Source organism: Dipodomys merriami, unplaced genomic scaffold (assembly GCF_024711535.1).
Source record: "Dipodomys merriami isolate MVZ:Mamm:240054 unplaced genomic scaffold, mDipMer1.0.p SCAF_116, whole genome shotgun sequence".
NCBI lineage: Eukaryota > Metazoa > Chordata > Mammalia > Rodentia > Heteromyidae > Dipodomys > Dipodomys merriami.
This window is the reverse complement of record NW_027202449.1, coordinates 3780501-3798453: the sequence shown is the minus strand read 5'-3', so window position 1 is coordinate 3798453 and position 17953 is coordinate 3780501. Positions and strand designations below refer to the sequence as shown.

Below are 17953 nucleotides of genomic sequence, written 5' to 3'. Positions count from 1 at the left end.
CACGACTAGTCTTCTGTGGTGCCTTAACTCACTCATCCTGCCTTACCACTGCCATATGCAAACACTTTGACAAGCCAGTCGCCACCTAAGGAATTCTTGTCGCTTTTTGTGTGTTGAGGAGTAACGGCTCTGCCAGCACAGGCAGGTCCTGAGTCGTGCTGGCTCTGGCTCCTGTGTCTCCTGTGAGCCGTCGGGAATTCCTCTGGGGCAAAGGGCTCTAGGGAGGAGCACTCCTGGTGGCTCCCCCGGAACACTGGAGAAAACGATGTTGGCCCTGTCACCACACGCATCTCTGTGTCTCCTCAGGCCAGACACAACTTTGGGATTGTGGAGATCGATGGCATGCTGTACATCTTAGGAGGGGAGGATGGCGAGAGGGAGCTCATCTCCATGGAGTGTTACGACATTTATTCAAAAACGTGGACGAAGCAATCCGATCTGACCATGGTCAGAAAGGTGAGGATGGTGGCTTGTCACGACTAATTTCTTTACACACTGGATTTTAATGAATGGTCCTCGGGGGTCAAAGGAGGCAGGTTTGATGGTTTGTGTGTTGTGTTGTGTTCCTGGGGAAGGGAAATAACAAAATGCTGAAATAGGGATACAGATTGACTCATTGTAACAATGAGATGTACAGGACCCTATGTTAAAAACAAACAGTGCAGGGAGGAGTTGGGGAGGTGGGGAGGGAAGGGATGATAGGTGGAAAACAAAGGAGGGGGTAACAATGCTCAACAGGAAATGTACTCATTACCTAACTGATGTAACTGTAACCCCTCTGTATAGTATATATGTTTTTATATATGTAATTTTTACATATTTTATATAATATACAATATATATAACATATAATTATATGATTTATTTATAAAAAATAAAAGTAAGTAAACCAAATTTTTCCCTAAAGATCTTAAGATGCTCTTTGCACAAATTACTATGTAATTCTTGTAGCCTTAAGAATCAACGGTCTTCTCCTTTCAGATTGGCTGCTATGCAGCTATGAAAAAGAAAATCTATGCCATGGGCGGAGGGTCCTACGGAAAGCTGTTTGAGTCTGTGGAATGCTACGATCCGAGGACACAGCAGTGGACGGCGATCTGCCCGCTGAAGGAGAGGAGGTGAGCGAGGTGGCGGTGTGTGCGGGGGCTGACCTGCTGAGGAGCGGTCTCGTGGCCCGAAGCCTAGATGTGCTCCTGCTTTCTATTGGGGAACCTGATAGGTAATTGACTCAGTGTCTTCTAACCAAGGAAGGCCCGCTGTGTGTGAAACACGGGCTGTGGCCATAACCCAGGCCAGGTCTGGTTAACCCATGCCTCTGTGCTCCGGCCTTCCAGGTTTGGAGCGGTGGCCTGTGGCGTCGCCATGGAGCTCTACGTGTTTGGCGGCGTCCGAAGCCGAGAGGACATCCAGGGCAGTGAGATGGTCACCTGCAAGTCTGAGTTCTACCATGACGAGTTTAAAAGGTACTGTGAGCAGCCATTCATTCCCCTGCGCTTCCAGGGGCAGGCTGTCAACGCCATTCCTTACACAGTCGGGCTGTAGCTTTGTGTAGTTTCAGTTTCAAGCTGTTTTATTGAATTGTCTCTTCAAGAGTTATATCTAGCACATGCTATATATTTATTCAGTTACTTCAGACTTAAAGGAAAGCCATAGAAAGAGATCTCTAGTGCAGGACATAGCAAAGCAGTGCTTTAATCCTTGCTACTCAGAAGGCTGAGATCTAAGGATCATGGTTCAAAGCCAGTCTGGGTAGGCAAGTCTGTGAGACTCTTACCTCCAATCAACCACCAGATAGCCACAAGTGAAGTTATGGTTCAAGTGATAGAGCACTAGCCCTGAGAAGAAAATCTAAGGGACAGCACCCAGGCTCTGAGTTCAAGCCCCAGTACCAGCACACATGGATGCAGAACTGATCTTAACCTTGAGTTGCTTAAAATCATTTATTGGCTCCCTGTAATTTTCAGGCAAAAGCTTCACCTCCCTAACTCAGATGGCCTTTGTGTGCTGTTTTACTGCTGTCCAACCCAGATGCCTTAGGACAAGCCACTTTCCTCCAATCATGTCTGAGTATCTTCAGGTGTATGTTTATGTGCCACTGCTTCTGCCTCACGTTTTCCTGCCACTGTTCGTCCAGTCCGCTTGCGTACGCCCCCTCCATGAGAGCCTCTCCTCCCATCTCCCAGGCTCGCTCAGGCCTTGGCCATGTTGCCCCTGCACTCACCTGGTCAGGGCCTGCATTGTCTGAAGACACCTTCGGGCTAAGTCCCACTTGCCCCCCTGGTCTGCACAGAGGCTCAGATGTTGGGTAAATGGGCCAATCAGTGTGTGCCTGTGACAGTCCTTCCTTCCTGCCCTCTCCCACACACCTTACCCAGGAGAGGCTGCCTGCTGTGTGCTCTTATTACCAGAAGGGGGTGCCATAGTGCATATTTGGTTTCTTATTATTTCAGACTTGGGTAAACAATGAACAGAGACCAGAATATTAGAAATGCATATCAATGCTACCTACCTTTTTTTTTTAATTTTTTTAAATTAAAATTAAATTAAGTTACATGAGTGAGGTAATGAGTACACTTCCTCTTGAACATTGTTACCCCCTCCATTGTTTTCCCCCTACCATCCCCTCCCTCCCTCCCTTCCCCAAGGTTCTTTTTTTTTTTTTTTTTTTTTATTGTGATTAAGTGATTACTTAATTTCCGGAAATTCACAGTATTGTGGAATAATGATGCTCATTTAAAGTCACAAGTTCATTCTAACTTTCCTGGAGCAAATTGTCTATCACAGTCTGTAATATATAACGGTGCTCATATGTTATATACCATATATGTGATCAGCAGCATGGGGATATTTAGTAGTGGTTCAACCAGATGAGTGGGAGTTCTTTGTTTCTTAAGTCCTGTTAGTTTTGTCATATCACCTAACATTTTGGATTTATCATCCACTTATCAGGGAGACCATGTACTGTTTGTCTCTTCGTTCTTGGCTTACCTCGCTCAACATGATTCCTTCTAGCTCCATCCATTTCCCTGCAAATAATGCTACCTACCTTTTAAGGTATTTTAAATTTAGGACATTGCATAGCCTTTTTTCATTTCCAATTACTGGGTGAGTCTGTCTTAGGAAAGAAAATATATTAGACAAGCAATGAGACAAATTCAGAGGGTGTCTTATGTATGGAAGGGTTGGGAAGAGAACCTCAAAGACAACTGCATTTCTTTCTCCTTCATCTGTTGTCACAGAAGCTTACTGACCAAGGAATAAAATACTATATTAATTTTCTATCTAAATGAATCTCGAGAAAGTCTGTCCATCTTCATTAGCATGCAGAAGCAATGTGTTCATATTGACACGCGCTGTTTTCATAATGACCCGACTACTGTGTGGACAGCGTGGGCCGCCCTGGCCCATTGTGGGGACGTCAGCCTGGCAGATGTTTTTGCCACTCTGTGCTGGTCATGTAGGCTTGGGTCTGCTTCTAGGTGAGCTGTAACTTGTCAGGGCCTTTATACTTCCAGAAGTCCGTTGCATATTTGTAGTTGATGAACTTTAAATATAACTGCATTGCCAACGATTTGTTGCTATTTAGGAGACAATAAATTAAATGTATACACCTTCTACTTCCTTACTTCTAGGCTCCTGATGTTCATTTGTAAATAGAATGACAAAAGCTAAGGTCTCCAGTCAGTGTAACAGATAGGATCTTTATGCACAGACAGCACTGAACACGTGGCCAGCCCGCCAGTGATGAGTATCAGCTCTCTACTCCCTTGCGCTCAGTGGCCTCTGAGTGACGGGGGGGCGGGGTCCAGTCTCACATGTGAGCGTGTGGCCCAGCTGGGATCCGAACACAGGGATCCTGGGGCCCCAGCATCGTCCTCAACTGCCACATTGACTTGGGAGACACAGCCTTGCCCATAATCATCCCCAGGGAAGATACTGTCTAGGATGTTCTATTTGTACATTATGGAAACTTCCAGATGAGCAGTCAGTATTAGACTGGAGACCATTTTGATTGTTTCTACGTAATCTCTTGTCTTCCTGTCTTTGTTCTCTATTTTTAGGTTAGAATTTTCCTGGGAAAATGCCAAGTCTTATTATTTTCTGTTTCTGAAAAAAAAAAAATCCAAAACTACTAGAAGGAAAGCACAGGCATTGCCATAGCTATTACCAGATCTGACAGCGACAGACTCAGAGAGACAGGGCCTTTGGCATCTTCCTCCCCGGGTTGGTGGGGTAACATGCTGTCCTCCCATCCTCTGACTCTCTCCTGCTATCTTACCTTTATACTCTCTGTGAGGTTTTGCACTACACCCAATTTCACTTCACTTTTGCCCTGGTAAGCCAACATACTGTACTGGGGCTTGAACTTCTGAGTTGTGTTCTTGTTTGGCTTTTTCACTCAAGGCTGGTGCTCTACCACTTGAATCACAGCTCACTGCCCATTCCCTGTGCTTCTGAAAGATGAATTAGATAAAACCTTTGATCATCTCGCCGGGCGCCAGTGGCTCTCACCTGTAATCCTAGCTGCTCAGGAGGCTGAGCACTTAGGATCACGGTTCAAAGCCAGCCCAGGCAGAAAAGTCCATGAGACTCTTATCTCCAATAAACCACTCAGAAGTGGTGTTGTGGCTCAAGCGGTAGAGTACTCACCTTGAGCTGAAGAGCTGAGAGACAGCGCTCAGGCCCGGAGTTCAAGCCCCACGACTGACAAAAAAAAAAAAAAAACTTTGATCATCTCATTTCTCTGTTCTACCACTTGAGCCACACTTCCAGCTCTGTTTTTTTGCATATTTTGGAGAAAGAGTCTAGTGAACTTTTCTCCCAGGGCTGGCCTCAAACCATGATCCTCCAGCTGTCCACCTCCCAAGTATGAACCACTCATCTTAAATAGGCCTTGTGTGCTGTCTTCCCATCTGAAGCAGCCTTTTTTCCTGATCAGAGCAAGGTCCTCAAGCTTGCTTTCCTTCCTTACCTCCCTGAGTTATATCTCTGTGACCACCCAGCGAACTTTCCAATATTGACTTTTCAGTCCTGAAGTCTGTACAGTTCATTTGTGGAGAAAGTTGTGTTCTGAAATGGGCTTTCTCCTCTTCCTCCGCTTGTTTCCCTTTCCATACCGAGTGGGGCAGCGGTGGCTGCATTCGAACTCCCTCCTTTCCCCTTTCTGGGTGTGGTGGTGGCGGCGGCTCCACTGGACTCACAGCCTGAGCCCAGCATGAGTCACTTCACAGTTGGCAGTTGTCGATGGCTCATTCTCTTGAGAACGAGTTCTGTTTTTTTTTTTTTCTGGCTCTTATTTAGTTGAGTAATTCTGGATTGCAACCAGGAAGGGCAGTGTGAGTGTGGTAATGGAGGCCGTGGGTCTTCACCCCTTGCCGTGGGGAGGGCTGCGGGTGGGCACTGCAGTGGGTGGGGTTCGATCTCACAGCAGCTGCAGGTGGGCCTGGTCCAAGGCCCAGTTTTGAGACAAGCAGATGCACTCCCCTGGAGGCCTCTGCCTCCCTCTTCTTCCTGGGGTTCTGTGCTTCAATTTGGCAATCCTGGTTCCCGCAGGCGCCTCACCCAATTTCCGATTCCCGATGGCTGGCTTAGCTGCCCAGGGCTGCCCCGCAGGCTGCCTGCGGGGAAGGAACTGGAAGCCATGCTGAGTGGGCTCATTGCTCAACCTGCAGCTGCTCTGTGCCGTCGGCCTGCTTTAGTCAGTGTGCAGGGCTCTCTCATAGCCGGGGTTTGTTTTGTCCAGAGGTTACAGCAGAGCCTGTGAAGGCATCCGGACAGCTCAGGCTCTGTGTCTCCTCTCCTCCCTCTAGCCCCACCCTCTCCTGCTTCGTCCTTGGCCTCTGCAGCTCACAGCTCTGTGTTTCCACAGAGTTTTGACTCCTCAAAGTACACATCATGGAGGCCTCTAGCCCTGCCTTCCCTGCCCAAGGCGTTGCAGCCAAAGACAGCGTTTCCTTGCACACAAAATTCACTTGCACACAAAATTTGCTCTCAGCCAGGCATTGGCAGCTCACACCCGTAATCCTAGCTACTCAGGAGGAGGATGAGATGTAAGGATCACGGTTCAAAGCCAGCCCAGGCAGGAAAGTCTGAGACTCTTCTTTCTAATTAGCTAGCCAAAAAAAAAAACAGAAAAACCAGAAGTGGAGATACAGCTCAAATGGTAGAATGCTAGCCTTGAGCAAGAAAAAGCTTAAAGACAGGGCCCAGGTCCCAAGTTCAGGCTCCAGTACTAGCACTAAATAAAAAAGAGTGAGGCATTTTCTCATCGCCCTTCCCACAGAACCAGCAATTCAATAAGTCTGCAAATAAATAGCCCCTTCTCGTTCATAACAGTTTGATTCACAGTGGCCAGAAATTGTAAGCCACCCACGTGAGCCTAAGGAAGTGAGTAGATGAACAAATTCTGGTTCATCCCGGTAGTGGAATACTACTTGGACATAAAAAGGAGCAGGTCACTGGTTCACTCCAGCGGGCAGGCGGAAGCACAGTGGAGCTCACCCGCAGGAGGGTCCCCGCATTCCGTCCTCCTGAACACTGGTCACTGCACACCCTTCCTCACTATGCTCTGGGCTTTGTCTGCAGGTGGATCTATCTCAACGACCAGAATCTGTGCATCCCCGCCAGCTCCTCGTTCGTGTATGGCGCTGTCCCTATCGGAGCCAGTATTTATGTAATCGGAGACCTGGACACAGGTAGGAGCGCTGCCGCTGAGGTTGTGTAGAAGTTGTTTGTGGACCCGGAGGCCCCGGTCTCACCTTTGCCGTCTGTCTCCAGGCACCAATTACGACTACGTGCGGGAGTTTAAGAGAAGCACCGGGACCTGGCACCACACGAAGCCGCTGCTCCCGTCTGACCTCCGCCGCACCGGGTGTGCGGCCTTACGCATCGCCAACTGCAAGCTCTTCCGCCTGCAGCTGCAGCAGGGCCTGTTCCGGATCCGAGTCCACTCGCCCTGAGGAGCCGAGCAGCAGGCAGGTCCCGCCGGCGCGCACGCACAGCGCAGCCTAGCCCAGCCCATCACCCGAGACCTGCTCTGCGGGGCGTGGGGATGGCCACTCCGCTTAGAAGCTTGCAGGGAGGCCGTGTAACTGTTGCAAAGCTAGCTCCTCCAGCTGAGGCGTCCGCAGAGCATGGAGGGTGGTGAACCTGGAGGGCAGGAGGGCTGGAGGGGTGGGAACCGGGCCAGGTAAGCGGAGAGTCCCAAGAGCCCCTTTGCCCAAGAGGGTGAGGGGGTACTGGACTCCTGTGATCAAGGGTGTGGCTTTGGTAAACCAACGACAGATCCATATATGCAAACCAACATATCCAAACATAGCAAGAGTGTGTTCTGCTACGCCCGGATGGGTGTGCCACGCCCAACCTACCAGGGAGTGGGGTTTGTGCCTAACGCGTTCCACGGCACTCTGCCGGTTAGTCTCCATTTACCACTAGTGCTCTGTCCTAAGAATCTTCTTTAAAACTGTATCCTGATGGACTGAAACCAAGGTAAAATTTCTCCGAGAAGACTGGGCCGATGGCTGCGTCCCGCTGCAGCCCTGCGTGTGTCTCGATTCTGGTGTCGTGCTGTGGTTTCTGGCGGGGAGTTTTTGGGGTGCGAAGGCTCACACGATGACATTGCCCTCTGGTGGTCACAGCCATTTTATTTCTGGGAGGAGACTTTAGAAGAGAAAGACCCAAGTCAGACAACAAGAAAGGACTGCTATGACTTAGGGAAAAAAAAAAAAAAAAAGACTGTCTAATAGGATGCGTAGGGATCAAAAACTTTTTAATATAATCTGCCTGAAAGCACACAAAGTCCTGTTTACTACTGTGTAGCGTTCCAGAACGCGTCTTGAGAGTGTGAGTCTGTGTTAAGAATCTAGTCTTTGTGAGCGTATTTCCAATGCTATTCTCTGGTGAGAGTTTTAGACAAATTATGTTCTGAGTAACATTTGGCTGGTAGAATAAACTACCTCAAGTTAATTTCATTCTGTTCCTAGTAGAGCAGATTTCCTCTCTTCTCTCTCCCCCGTGTCCTGTCAGTCCATTTTCCCCTTAGCCCTCCTCCCCTCTTCTCACTGGGAGAAAAGAATTCTTTCATTTAGCCAGACTTACCTTGTTACTTTGGTTTCATCAAATTACCTTGTGTGAAATCAGGGACTTCAAAGTGCTTGATTACTTCATAGTTTGAATTTTATGCAATATCAAATTTCTAATCAATTTACTATCAAGTTCATTTCTAATTGTTTTCTATGGCTTTTTTTCTCTTAGAATTGGGTTACAAGGACATGGTAACGTTTTGTCTTAATGATTCATAAATGTGTAAATACATCCTCTGGTGTAACTTGGAGAACAGGGATTTCTTGTAGAAGCTTCCTGTTGGGGATGTGCGTGTGCTGCTCACAACATGCACACGAACCACCACTGTGTCTTCCCACCCAAGGACACGAGAAGGGAGACCCTCCTCCTGCAGGTCAGTCAACACGCGGGAGAGGCCACAGAGAATGTCAGGCGCGACACCATAGCACTCCGCTCTGGGCCAGAAGAGACGGTGTCAGGTGTTTATCTTCGCCTGGAAGCCCTGAGCCAGGTGTGCAGCACATCCCTACAGCCCAGTCATTCAGGGCCAGTCTGTGAGGCTTTGAGTGTATTGTTTGTCGGGCACCTGTGGACAGCGCATTCCCCAAGGCGTTAGGTAGCTTTTCACCAAAGCAAACCACGTGATCACCACAAAGCAAGAACATCCGCTTTCTGTGATGAGCTGCTAGTTTGCTTTGGTGAAATATCCTGCCCAGAGCAGGACATGGCTGTGTGGACGCTGCTGTGGGGACATGGTGACATCTTGTGATGGCCATGGTGGTCCGCAGTGTCCGTGTAATACTCGACACTTAAAATTCCTGCTGGTCCCCGCCAAGCCTTCCCTGGGAGTCAGTGATCCCGTCGCGCTGTGAGCAGCACCGGCAGGACTTGGTGAATTCACCTCAGAAACCTCAGATTCATTTTCAGTTCAGTTCATCGATGCCGTAGCTGCAGAAATCAGACAATGTTTTATAAACTAAATTTGCCAAGATGCAATAACCACCAAAAGCTGCTTGGTGCCAAACGTCTTTTTCCTGTATATAAATCGTGCCCTGCCCTGTTGAAGCATTGGGTGTGCATAATTTTCTTCTGTTCTAAAATAATCATGACCTTTTTTTTTTTTTGTAAACTGCACTAATTTCAGTATTGTGAAATAAATTATAACTCATTTCATGCAGGTTTTTGTTTAACCCTCCCAGATATGCCTTGAGACGTGTTTTCCGGGTAAACTGCTGGCAGTCTCTGATCGAGTGTAGGTTGGAGCTGGAGATTGAAGCAGATCTTAAATATTAAATTCTATCATCTGTGGGGAGGTGATGTTCTTTCATCACCCCGCCAACAGAAGGAGAGTTGTCTCAGGTCAGAGTAAGCGAATATTTAAAGGAACTCACTCATGCAAGGGTCTAAAGCAGGTTTATTTCTTTCTTTGTTTCATATGTCCAAGCATAGATTTTTTTTCAAAGATGTACGTGTTTAATTTAAGATGAAGTGTTTTGTGTGACTGGTTTCAGGAGCGCCGGCGTGTGGCGGCTGCACGAGCAAGCCTGTGTGTGTGTGTGAATTGTTCCACGACTGATGAGTCTGTGTGTACATGTTTACTTTGGGAATTGCAGTTCCAAACTCCATACATTACTGTCTCCTGGTGCTTCCGATGAATTCTCGAGCCTGTTGACCTTCAGTTTATACTATGGCGTTAAACTCTCGTGCAGTGTAAATACGGAATTACTTGTAGTCAGCGGTTTCCTTGGTGTTTGTCTTTCTCCTGTCTAGCAAGATGAGAGCAGGTTTACAGACGAGGAGCTGGCGTGCCGCAGAGGTCTGGCGTGGGAAGATGGCTGTCTGTGTCGCTGCCATGAGGAGTGGATGGCTCGCGTTAGGCATTCTCAAACTGCAGCTGCAGTGTTCCAGCCACTAAAAGGCTGGGGGGACGGGGCAACGGGTGCAGGGCAGCAGGTGGAGGGAGGGCGCCCTGTGCCCGCACACCTCCACTTCACTTTGGTACACCAGTCTGCTCGTGCCTCAGGCATGGACGGTTTGGCCGTGTGATCTCTCTCTTGTAAGGGCCTGACGGGCCAGGTGCCATGGTAGCGTGGGCCGCCAGCCCTGGGCCCCAGTCACGATGGCAGGGAGTTAGGTGGTCTGGAGCTGGCTTGCCTTCCTTAGTCAATTTAGGCTCCAGCCAGTATGTTCCCAGCCAGTGTACCGAACCAGAGACCCCCCCCAAAAAAAAAGGTCCTCAAAGGAGTGCTAGATACCACAGTGTCACCTTGCCAGGTACTGGGCCTCCTGCCTCACAAGGCCTCCTGTGATCAGATGTGATCACCATGATTCTCCAAGGATGGGGTGACCCTTGCCCTGCATGCACTGAAAGGCCTTGGAACCCCTAGAAAACAGCCTGTGGAGGGAAGCAGCCTCGTCTGCTTCCCCCAGTGCCGCACCTTCACCACGAGGGTTCGGAGGGAGCCGGTGACAGAAAAGACAGGTGCAATCCACACAGATCTAATGAGCACCTCGTGTTTCTGGCTGCCTAGCACGGAGGCAAATGGCACACCGCCTCCTCTCTGGCTCACAGACCTACTGTGGGTCCAGACGCAGCCCCTCTGTCATCCGCGCGCGCGCGCAGTATGTGCCCGCAGGAGGTGGTCAGTAAATGCCGACGAACAGTGTGGATCCTTGCAGGCAGCACAAAGCTCTTCACTAGATGCAGAGAGGCTCTGAGAGGTTTTCTGGCTGGGTCTGAAGTGAAAACCTGCACACACGGGCTGCCTTCCTCTGAAGCAGGAAACTGGCACCATGTGAAAGCTGTCCAGTGTCTGGAGAGCCCGGCTCACGGCTCTCTGTTCTCCGTATGCCCCTCAGCATTTTCCTGACTCCATGGTGGAACTTAATGTTAGGTTCTACCTACTGCTGTGAGGTTCACTTACCGTGAACCTGCTGCTCAGACCCCCGTGTCCCTGGTGCTCCTGCCGTGGTTCTGAGTGCAGGCTCGGGCTAAGGACAGGGAGCCTCATCTCTCATTTACGATGTGAGCAGCATCCAAAAGGCCAGGGGCCAGGCGTTTGGATTTTCAGTTTACTCTTCAGGCTGTTAGACTATTGCTTGATTTTTTTTTTCCTATGCGTTCAAGTATTTGTAAGCACAAGATAACCATTTGTAGCACAGCCCAAGCAGATCCGTGCAAGTTGAGTCGCTGCTAGCTGAGCCATCTCCAGCTTTCTTTTCAGTGAAATGTCCGAAATGTAGGAATTCACTAAGTGTCTCTGTTTAGAAGAGAAGCGAGGTGTGCTTATGAGGAATTGAAGCTTTCTGGTGCTTTCCCTCTTCTGTACCACCTCAGCATGCTAAAATGTTCTGCTAGCTTTGTATTTAGTCCAATATATTCTTTCCAGTTCATTGGAAAATGCAGACATTCATGGTCTAACAATGAAAACATACCCGTGGGCCTATAGTTAAGAGATAGGGCTTTTTGCTTTCTTTCCAGGCTGGCTTCAAATCACAATCCTCAGATCTCAGCCTCCCAAGTAGCTAGGATTCCAGGGGTGAGCTACTGGAACCCAGCACAGTGGCCGAAATTCTATAGTAATTCAGATTTCCTGTACACATCAACTCATCTTTCTCCTTGGTGGAAATATTTTCCAGGGCCTTATTTTTAGCATGATGGTACAAATAGTTAGGTTTAGGCACCTAAATTGTTGATCCTTACTCATCAGACACAAAGAATTTGTAGCTTTTATCCTTGGAATTAACTTTATCAAGTTGCACCCATAAGCTTAGTTTAAGTATCACACTAGCCAGCTTGCTTTCTCACGTTTCTTGTTTAATTGGGTGAGAATGCCACACATGGATTCCTTTGCTCTTGTGTTCAGAGGAAGAACTCTGCTCTCAGCTACCTCATTGTATAGTGTTGTGCTTGGTCCCCTGCCAGCTTAGAAGAATTCAACACATTCTGTTCTTTAACAAAAGCCTGGAAACAAGCAGTAGTAGCCTTGAGGACACAATTCCTTAAGGCATATTTTCCATTTTCCTTTTTTTTTTTTTTAAATAGGCACTTTAAATTGGGAGGAATAAGAGTTCTCCTGGAGCTACTGCAGCGTGATTACTTGAAATTCAACTTAAACTTTAAAGAGTCTTTAAAAGGCTATGTTTTTCATATAGCAGAAAAGTCGTATATTTAAACACCACTGCTGTGTAAAACAGAGGCTTAATTTCTGTGTTGTTAGGAGTCGGGGCGGGGTCTATCTGTAATTTTGTTAGGATTGCAGGGGGTGCTATCTGTGATTTGATTCAGTGTTTAGAACTTGGATGCTTGAAACTACTATAAGGTGCTGTTGTTTCCTAGAAACTCTCATTTGGGTGAAAATATAGCTCTTTACTAGGTTCCTTTCATTGGGTTTTGATAACCCAGGAATTAAAATGGAAACCCAGAGGTGTTTTCCCAAGCTGAACTACCTTGAATTGTGTCCTGAGGTCAGGGCTGATCTTACTCATCTCTGTGTTGGTGGAACCTTCCTCTACTTCCCCCTGTCTGTGCCTTCCACCTCCTGGATTCTACCTTCCCCAGCCTCTGGGCTTACCTGGTCCCTAAATCAGACAATTGGAGACAGGTCTTTGCTTCCAGGGGGGAGTTCTTTCTTGTAGATGTGACAGGTTCAGGCCTGTACAGGCTGGTTTAACTGTACTCATTTGATGAGTTGCACCCAGTCCTCCAAGCCTAGAGTAGCTCAGAGTAACTACACCAGCTGTTCTTCTGCAGGAGTAAAGCTCCATCTGCATGGGAAGCTGTGCTGGAGAATGCCTGAGACCCCACTGAAGTAACTGCACACCCTCAAAGGTCTCCAAGCCCCACATCCTCTTGTTCAATTACTTTGCATAATGGTCTGTAAATACGTCATGTGTGCACGGTCCAGAGTGAGCCGAGCATTGACCGCAGAGCATAGGCTGACCTTTCCGGTGAGTCGGGGCCAAGAACTTAGCCCAGCTACAACCCTGGGACCATGGGACACCGGGCCCAGCTTGGTGTCTTCCTTGAGGAGAGAGGATGGTGGGGTGTTCACCTCCACGGCTGGGTTTGCTGTGTGGGTGAACTGAAGGGCTGGCTGTATAAACCTGGGCTAATGCCTTGTTGGGACCGTGTCAGCTAGCCACACTAGAGGTGCTCGGAGGCCTGGGAAGGCCCGGATGTTCCTGGTCCCCCAGCTTCTTCAGTCTGCAATGGAGACAGTGGGCCCCCATGTTTATGATTGTATCAACTTTGTGGATCTGCATACCTCTCCCCTGCATTTTCTTTTTATAATTTTTTATTGTGATCGATTACATAAATTTCAGAGTATTGTGAGTTATTGATACTTAGGTAAAGTCACAAACACATTCTAACCTTCATGAGGCAAGTTGTCATTATCGTGGTCTATACAGCTTGTGGATTCAATGAGCTCTGACAATACAACTATTTCTTCCACATTGGGTGGTATGTACATTTCTTTCCTTTTGCTTAGTGTTAGCTGTTCCCTGAGTTGCTTAGCTCGTTTTCATCCATGTCCAGTGTGGCTGGTGGGCCCCTCTGTTGTCTGCTTTCCCGTCCAGTGTGGCTGGTGGGCCCCTCTGTTGTCTGCTTTCCCGTCCAGTGTGGCTGGTGGGCCTCTCTGTTGTCTGCTTTCCCGTCCAGTGCGGCTGGTGGGCCTCTCTGTTGTCTGCTTTCCCGTTTCCCTCTGATTCTGTGTCCTCCTAGCTTCCCTCAGATGTGCACACATATATACCATGCAGGTAAACAACAACATGGGGTCATTTAGTAATGAATGATATGACAAGATGAGTGGAGGGCTTTTGTTTCTTGAGTCCTGTTTACTTTGTCATATATCCTTGCATTTTGGATTTAACGTCCACATATCAGGGAGACCATGTACCGTTTGCCTCTTTGCTCCTGGCTTACCTCACTCAAAATGATTTTTTCTAGTTCTATCCATTTCCCTGCAAATGCCATTATTTTGTCCTTTATAATGGCTACGTAATATTCCATTGTATATAGGTACCACAAATTTTGGATCCACTCATCAGTAGTTTCCATATCTTGGCTATTGTGAAGAGTGTTGCAATGAACATGGGGATTCATGTTTCCTTGTATCCTGGTTCCTGTTGCTCAGGGTGGATGCCTAGGAGTAGTATGGCTGGGTCATAGGGAAGGTCTGTTTAGCTTACTGGGGAACCTCCACGCTGCTTTCCAAAGTGGTTGTATTAGTTAGTGTACATTCCCACCAGCAGTGCAATAGGGTTCCTCTTTCTCCACATCCCCTCCAGCATTTGTTGTTGGCTGACTTTAGGATGTGGGCCATTCTGACTGGGGTAAGGTAGTATCTCAAGGTTGTTTTTATTTGCATTTCCTTTACAGCCAGGGATGATGAACCTTTCCTCATGGGTTTCTTTGCCATTTTTATCTCTTCTGAGAAGTCTCTCTAGTTCCCTTGCCCATTGAGTAATTGGTTTATTAGGTTTGGGAGGGATTTGTTTCTTGAGTCCCCTGTATATAATTGATATTAGGCCCTTGTCTGATATATTGCTGGTAAATATTTTTTCCCAACTAGTTGGTTATCTTTCTAGTTTGGTTGCTATGTATTTAGCTGTGCAGAAACTTTTAATTTTAATGGAGTCCTATTTATCGAGTCTCTCCAATTTGTTGTGACCGTGGGACTCTGTTCAGGAAGTTCCTGCCTGTGCCTACCAGTTCAAGTGTTTCTCCTACGCTTTGCTGCAGTAGTTCAGAGTTCCAGGTGTGATGGATGGTAAGGTCTTTCATCCATTTTGAGACAGGCTGGGGTCCACTTTTAGTTTTTCTTTTGATTGGTAAATTGAGCCCATTTATGGTTATTATAGAGAGATGCATTGTGTTTCCTGTCATTTTCCTACTTTTCTAAGTTTTTCTTCTTTCCTTTCCTCCTGTGTTTACTAAGTTGGACTTCTAGTGATATCTGTCTGATGAGGATCCCTGTTCTTGATGCTTTCTTCAGATTGTGTTTCCTCTCTTAATCTTCTTTGTAGTGCTGGCTTATTGTTTATGAATTCATTTAGTTTTTCTCTACTATTAAAAATTTTAGTTTCTCCATCAAAAGTGAATTCTAGCTTCACTGGGTGGTATACCAGTCTGGGTTGGCAGTTATTGGTTCTCAGTGCTTGGATGGTACTTTCCCAGGCTTTCCTTGTATTCATTGTCTGTGTGGAGAGATCTGCAGTGATTCTGATTTTTTTTTCCCCATTGTAGTATAGCTCCTTTTTTTTTTCCTGTGTGCAAGATTGTTTATTATTCAATCTATCATTTTTACTATAATGTGCCTAAAAGTGTTCCTCCTGGGATCCTGCTTGGTAGGTGTTGTCTGCTTCTGTTATGTAGGTAAGATGTTCTCTTTTAATATTGAGGAAAATTTCAGTGATAATATTATTGTAGGTGTTGCATTCCTTATTCTGGTATTCCTCGCCTTCATCCACCCCAGTTATAGGAAAGTTAAATTTCTGGGCACTGTCTGCTTGTTCTTGGACTTCCCTTTGACATATTTTGGGTGTTTTTTTCCATATCTGTTTTCCAGTTGCTGCACTTTGTCTTCCGTACCTGATATTCTGTTTTCCATTTCATTCACTCTATTAACTATGGCTTCCACTGTGGTTTGCATGGAGGAAATCGAACCATTTATGATTTCTATGTTGGTTCTCAGAGTATTAATCTCATCTTATAGTGAGGTGTATACTGTATCTCTTTTTAATGCATCTCATTTGAACTATCTCTTCTGATAATTCATTTCTTCTTTAAATTTCTGATCCACTTCTTGCTTTAATTCTTGAGTCATTGCCTTTGTCATCTCTTGGAGGTAGCGTTTGTCTTCCGTTTCTTTTTCACTTTCCCAGCAGTTATTCGCTGGGTAGCTGCTGGCCTTTGGGTGGCTTGCTGTCTTGGCTGTTGATAAATCTTGTCATTTTTCCCTGTGATTTTTTTTTTTTGTCGGTTGTGGGGCTTGAACTCTGGGCCTGGGCGTTGTCCCTCAGCTCTTCAGCTCAAGGCGAGCGCTCTACCACTTGAGCTACAGCGCCACTTCCGGTTTTCTGGTGGTTTATTGGAGATAGGAGTCTCACGGTCTTTCTTGCCAGGGCTGGCTTTGAACCGCGATCCTCAGATCTCAGCCTCCTGAGTTGCTAGGATTACAGGCGTGAGCCACCAGCGCCCGGCATTCCCTGTGATTTTTGCATGAGGTTTTTCAGGGATTATTGGAGCCAGTCTCGAACTCTGACTGTGTTGGTCAGTAGGTCGCTGCCTTTGCTTGGTTCTGGGTTAGTTCCTGGGTCAATTGTTGAAGCCTCCTCTCAGCCCTGGATTGGCTGAGAGTCTTTACCTGGTCTCAGTTCTGTTGGGGGAGAAGGCCGGCCTCCAGCTCTAGTCTGACCCACATGGGGCTCGCTCTTGTTAGATTCTGGTGGGCAGACACCCCCCACCCTTGGCGGGGGCGTGCGCTCACTCCTGACTTTAGTCGGGACTGGGGTCAGGCAGCTCAGGCTCCGGTCTCCAGCCTGGGATACGCTGGGCTGGTTGTCCTCGGGGACCTGTGCTGCTGGGTTTCTCCCACAGTGGGCGCTGTTCCCTCCCACAGGCACTCTTGGTCAAGCCAAGTGGTCGGGGAGGGCTCTGGGTCAGGTTCTGGGGTTTCTGCCAGCACTGGCCTGGGGGGGGCGGAGCATATTGCTGTTGGTGCGCTGTAGGTCGCGGGGGCTGGGCCGGGCCGCTGCGGGCCCTGGGTCTGCGTTTCTGTCTCTGCCTCTGTGTGTGCTGTCCAAGGTGGCGCCGCGGGCATTGTTACCCTGGCCTCCTACAGACCGGTGGTCCTGGGGTCCACAGCTGCTGCCGGCGGCTTGGTCGGCTGGTGCGGAGCCGGCCGGCCCGCGAGGGGTGGGAAGGGGCCTCGGCTTCTCCACCTTGGTGTAGCTCTGAAGCTTTTTTCCTTTTCTTTTCTTCGGCCCCTGTGCTTCTCTGGTGTTCCCCTTGGGGAAACTGAGCGTTGGAATCCGAGCTCTCTGTCTGGTTGGGGAGAGCTGTGATGTGTCCCTACCGCTCCGTGGCCATCTTCTCCCCTGCCCTTCTAACAGCTGTGTTCAGGGGAGCGCTAGCTAGGCACCCGAGACATCTGAAGATACACTGAGCTTTTCTAAACAGCCCTGTGGTCAGAACCTGCCTAGTGTAGTCCTCTAACAATGTGAGTCTTTACCAAAGTGGAATTTTCCCTTTTTTTCCCACCAAAATGTTGAAGACAGCAATCGCTATTATTCAAATAAACTGAATATTTTCTGGATCTCTATTTGAAATCGGTAGACCTGAAGTATGCTTTCTTACCTTAAATGTCCTATATAGGAATAAAAACAAAGGATTTTATGTATGGGTGAGTGTGAATATGTGTGTGTGTGTGTGTGTGTGTGAGAGAGAGAGAGAGAGAGAGAGAGAGAGAGAGAGAGAGAGAGAGAGTCTAGAGAGAGAGAGAGAACTTGCATACCTTCCTTCAAATAGCAATGGTCATTTAACACCAGGATACCAGTAGTCAACTATTTCATCTTTTGTTGCTTTTGTCACCGCCTGACATTCAGATGCTGAGCTCTAGTGGCTTCTAGGCGTGCACTTCAGTGAGACAGTGGGCAGTGTTGGTGGGTGGGCATGGTGCTTGCTGGGCACGTGTTCTGCACTGAGCCACCCCCCCACCCCCCCTGCCTGACAAAGTCGCCTTGATCTGGGTAACTGGAGAAGGGGGGTCAGACGTGGGTGCGCGGAGCTGTGGTAGAGAAGCGGAGCCCGGCGCCTGAGAAGGCCTGAGGCGCTGGCCCGCGGGAAGGCCTAGTGCAGTGCCTTCCTCAGCGACAGTCCTTCCGTCAT

General features: G+C 48.0%; 1 protein-coding gene across 1 annotated transcript in view; it reads left to right on the top strand.

The window, feature by feature from the left end:
- The window catches only part of LOC138822880 (gigaxonin), a 41420-nt gene extending 23842 nt beyond the window's left edge, over positions 1-17578 (top strand). The window contains exons 7-11 of the mRNA XM_070015857.1: positions 307-456; positions 982-1118; positions 1335-1463; positions 6586-6695; positions 6778-17578. Coding sequence (XP_069871958.1) covers positions 307-456; positions 982-1118; positions 1335-1463; positions 6586-6695; positions 6778-6959 — 708 coding nt within the window. The 3' untranslated portion in view covers positions 6960-17578. The remainder of the gene's footprint in view (positions 1-306; positions 457-981; positions 1119-1334; positions 1464-6585; positions 6696-6777) is intronic.
- The last annotated feature ends 375 nt before the right edge of the window (positions 17579-17953 follow it).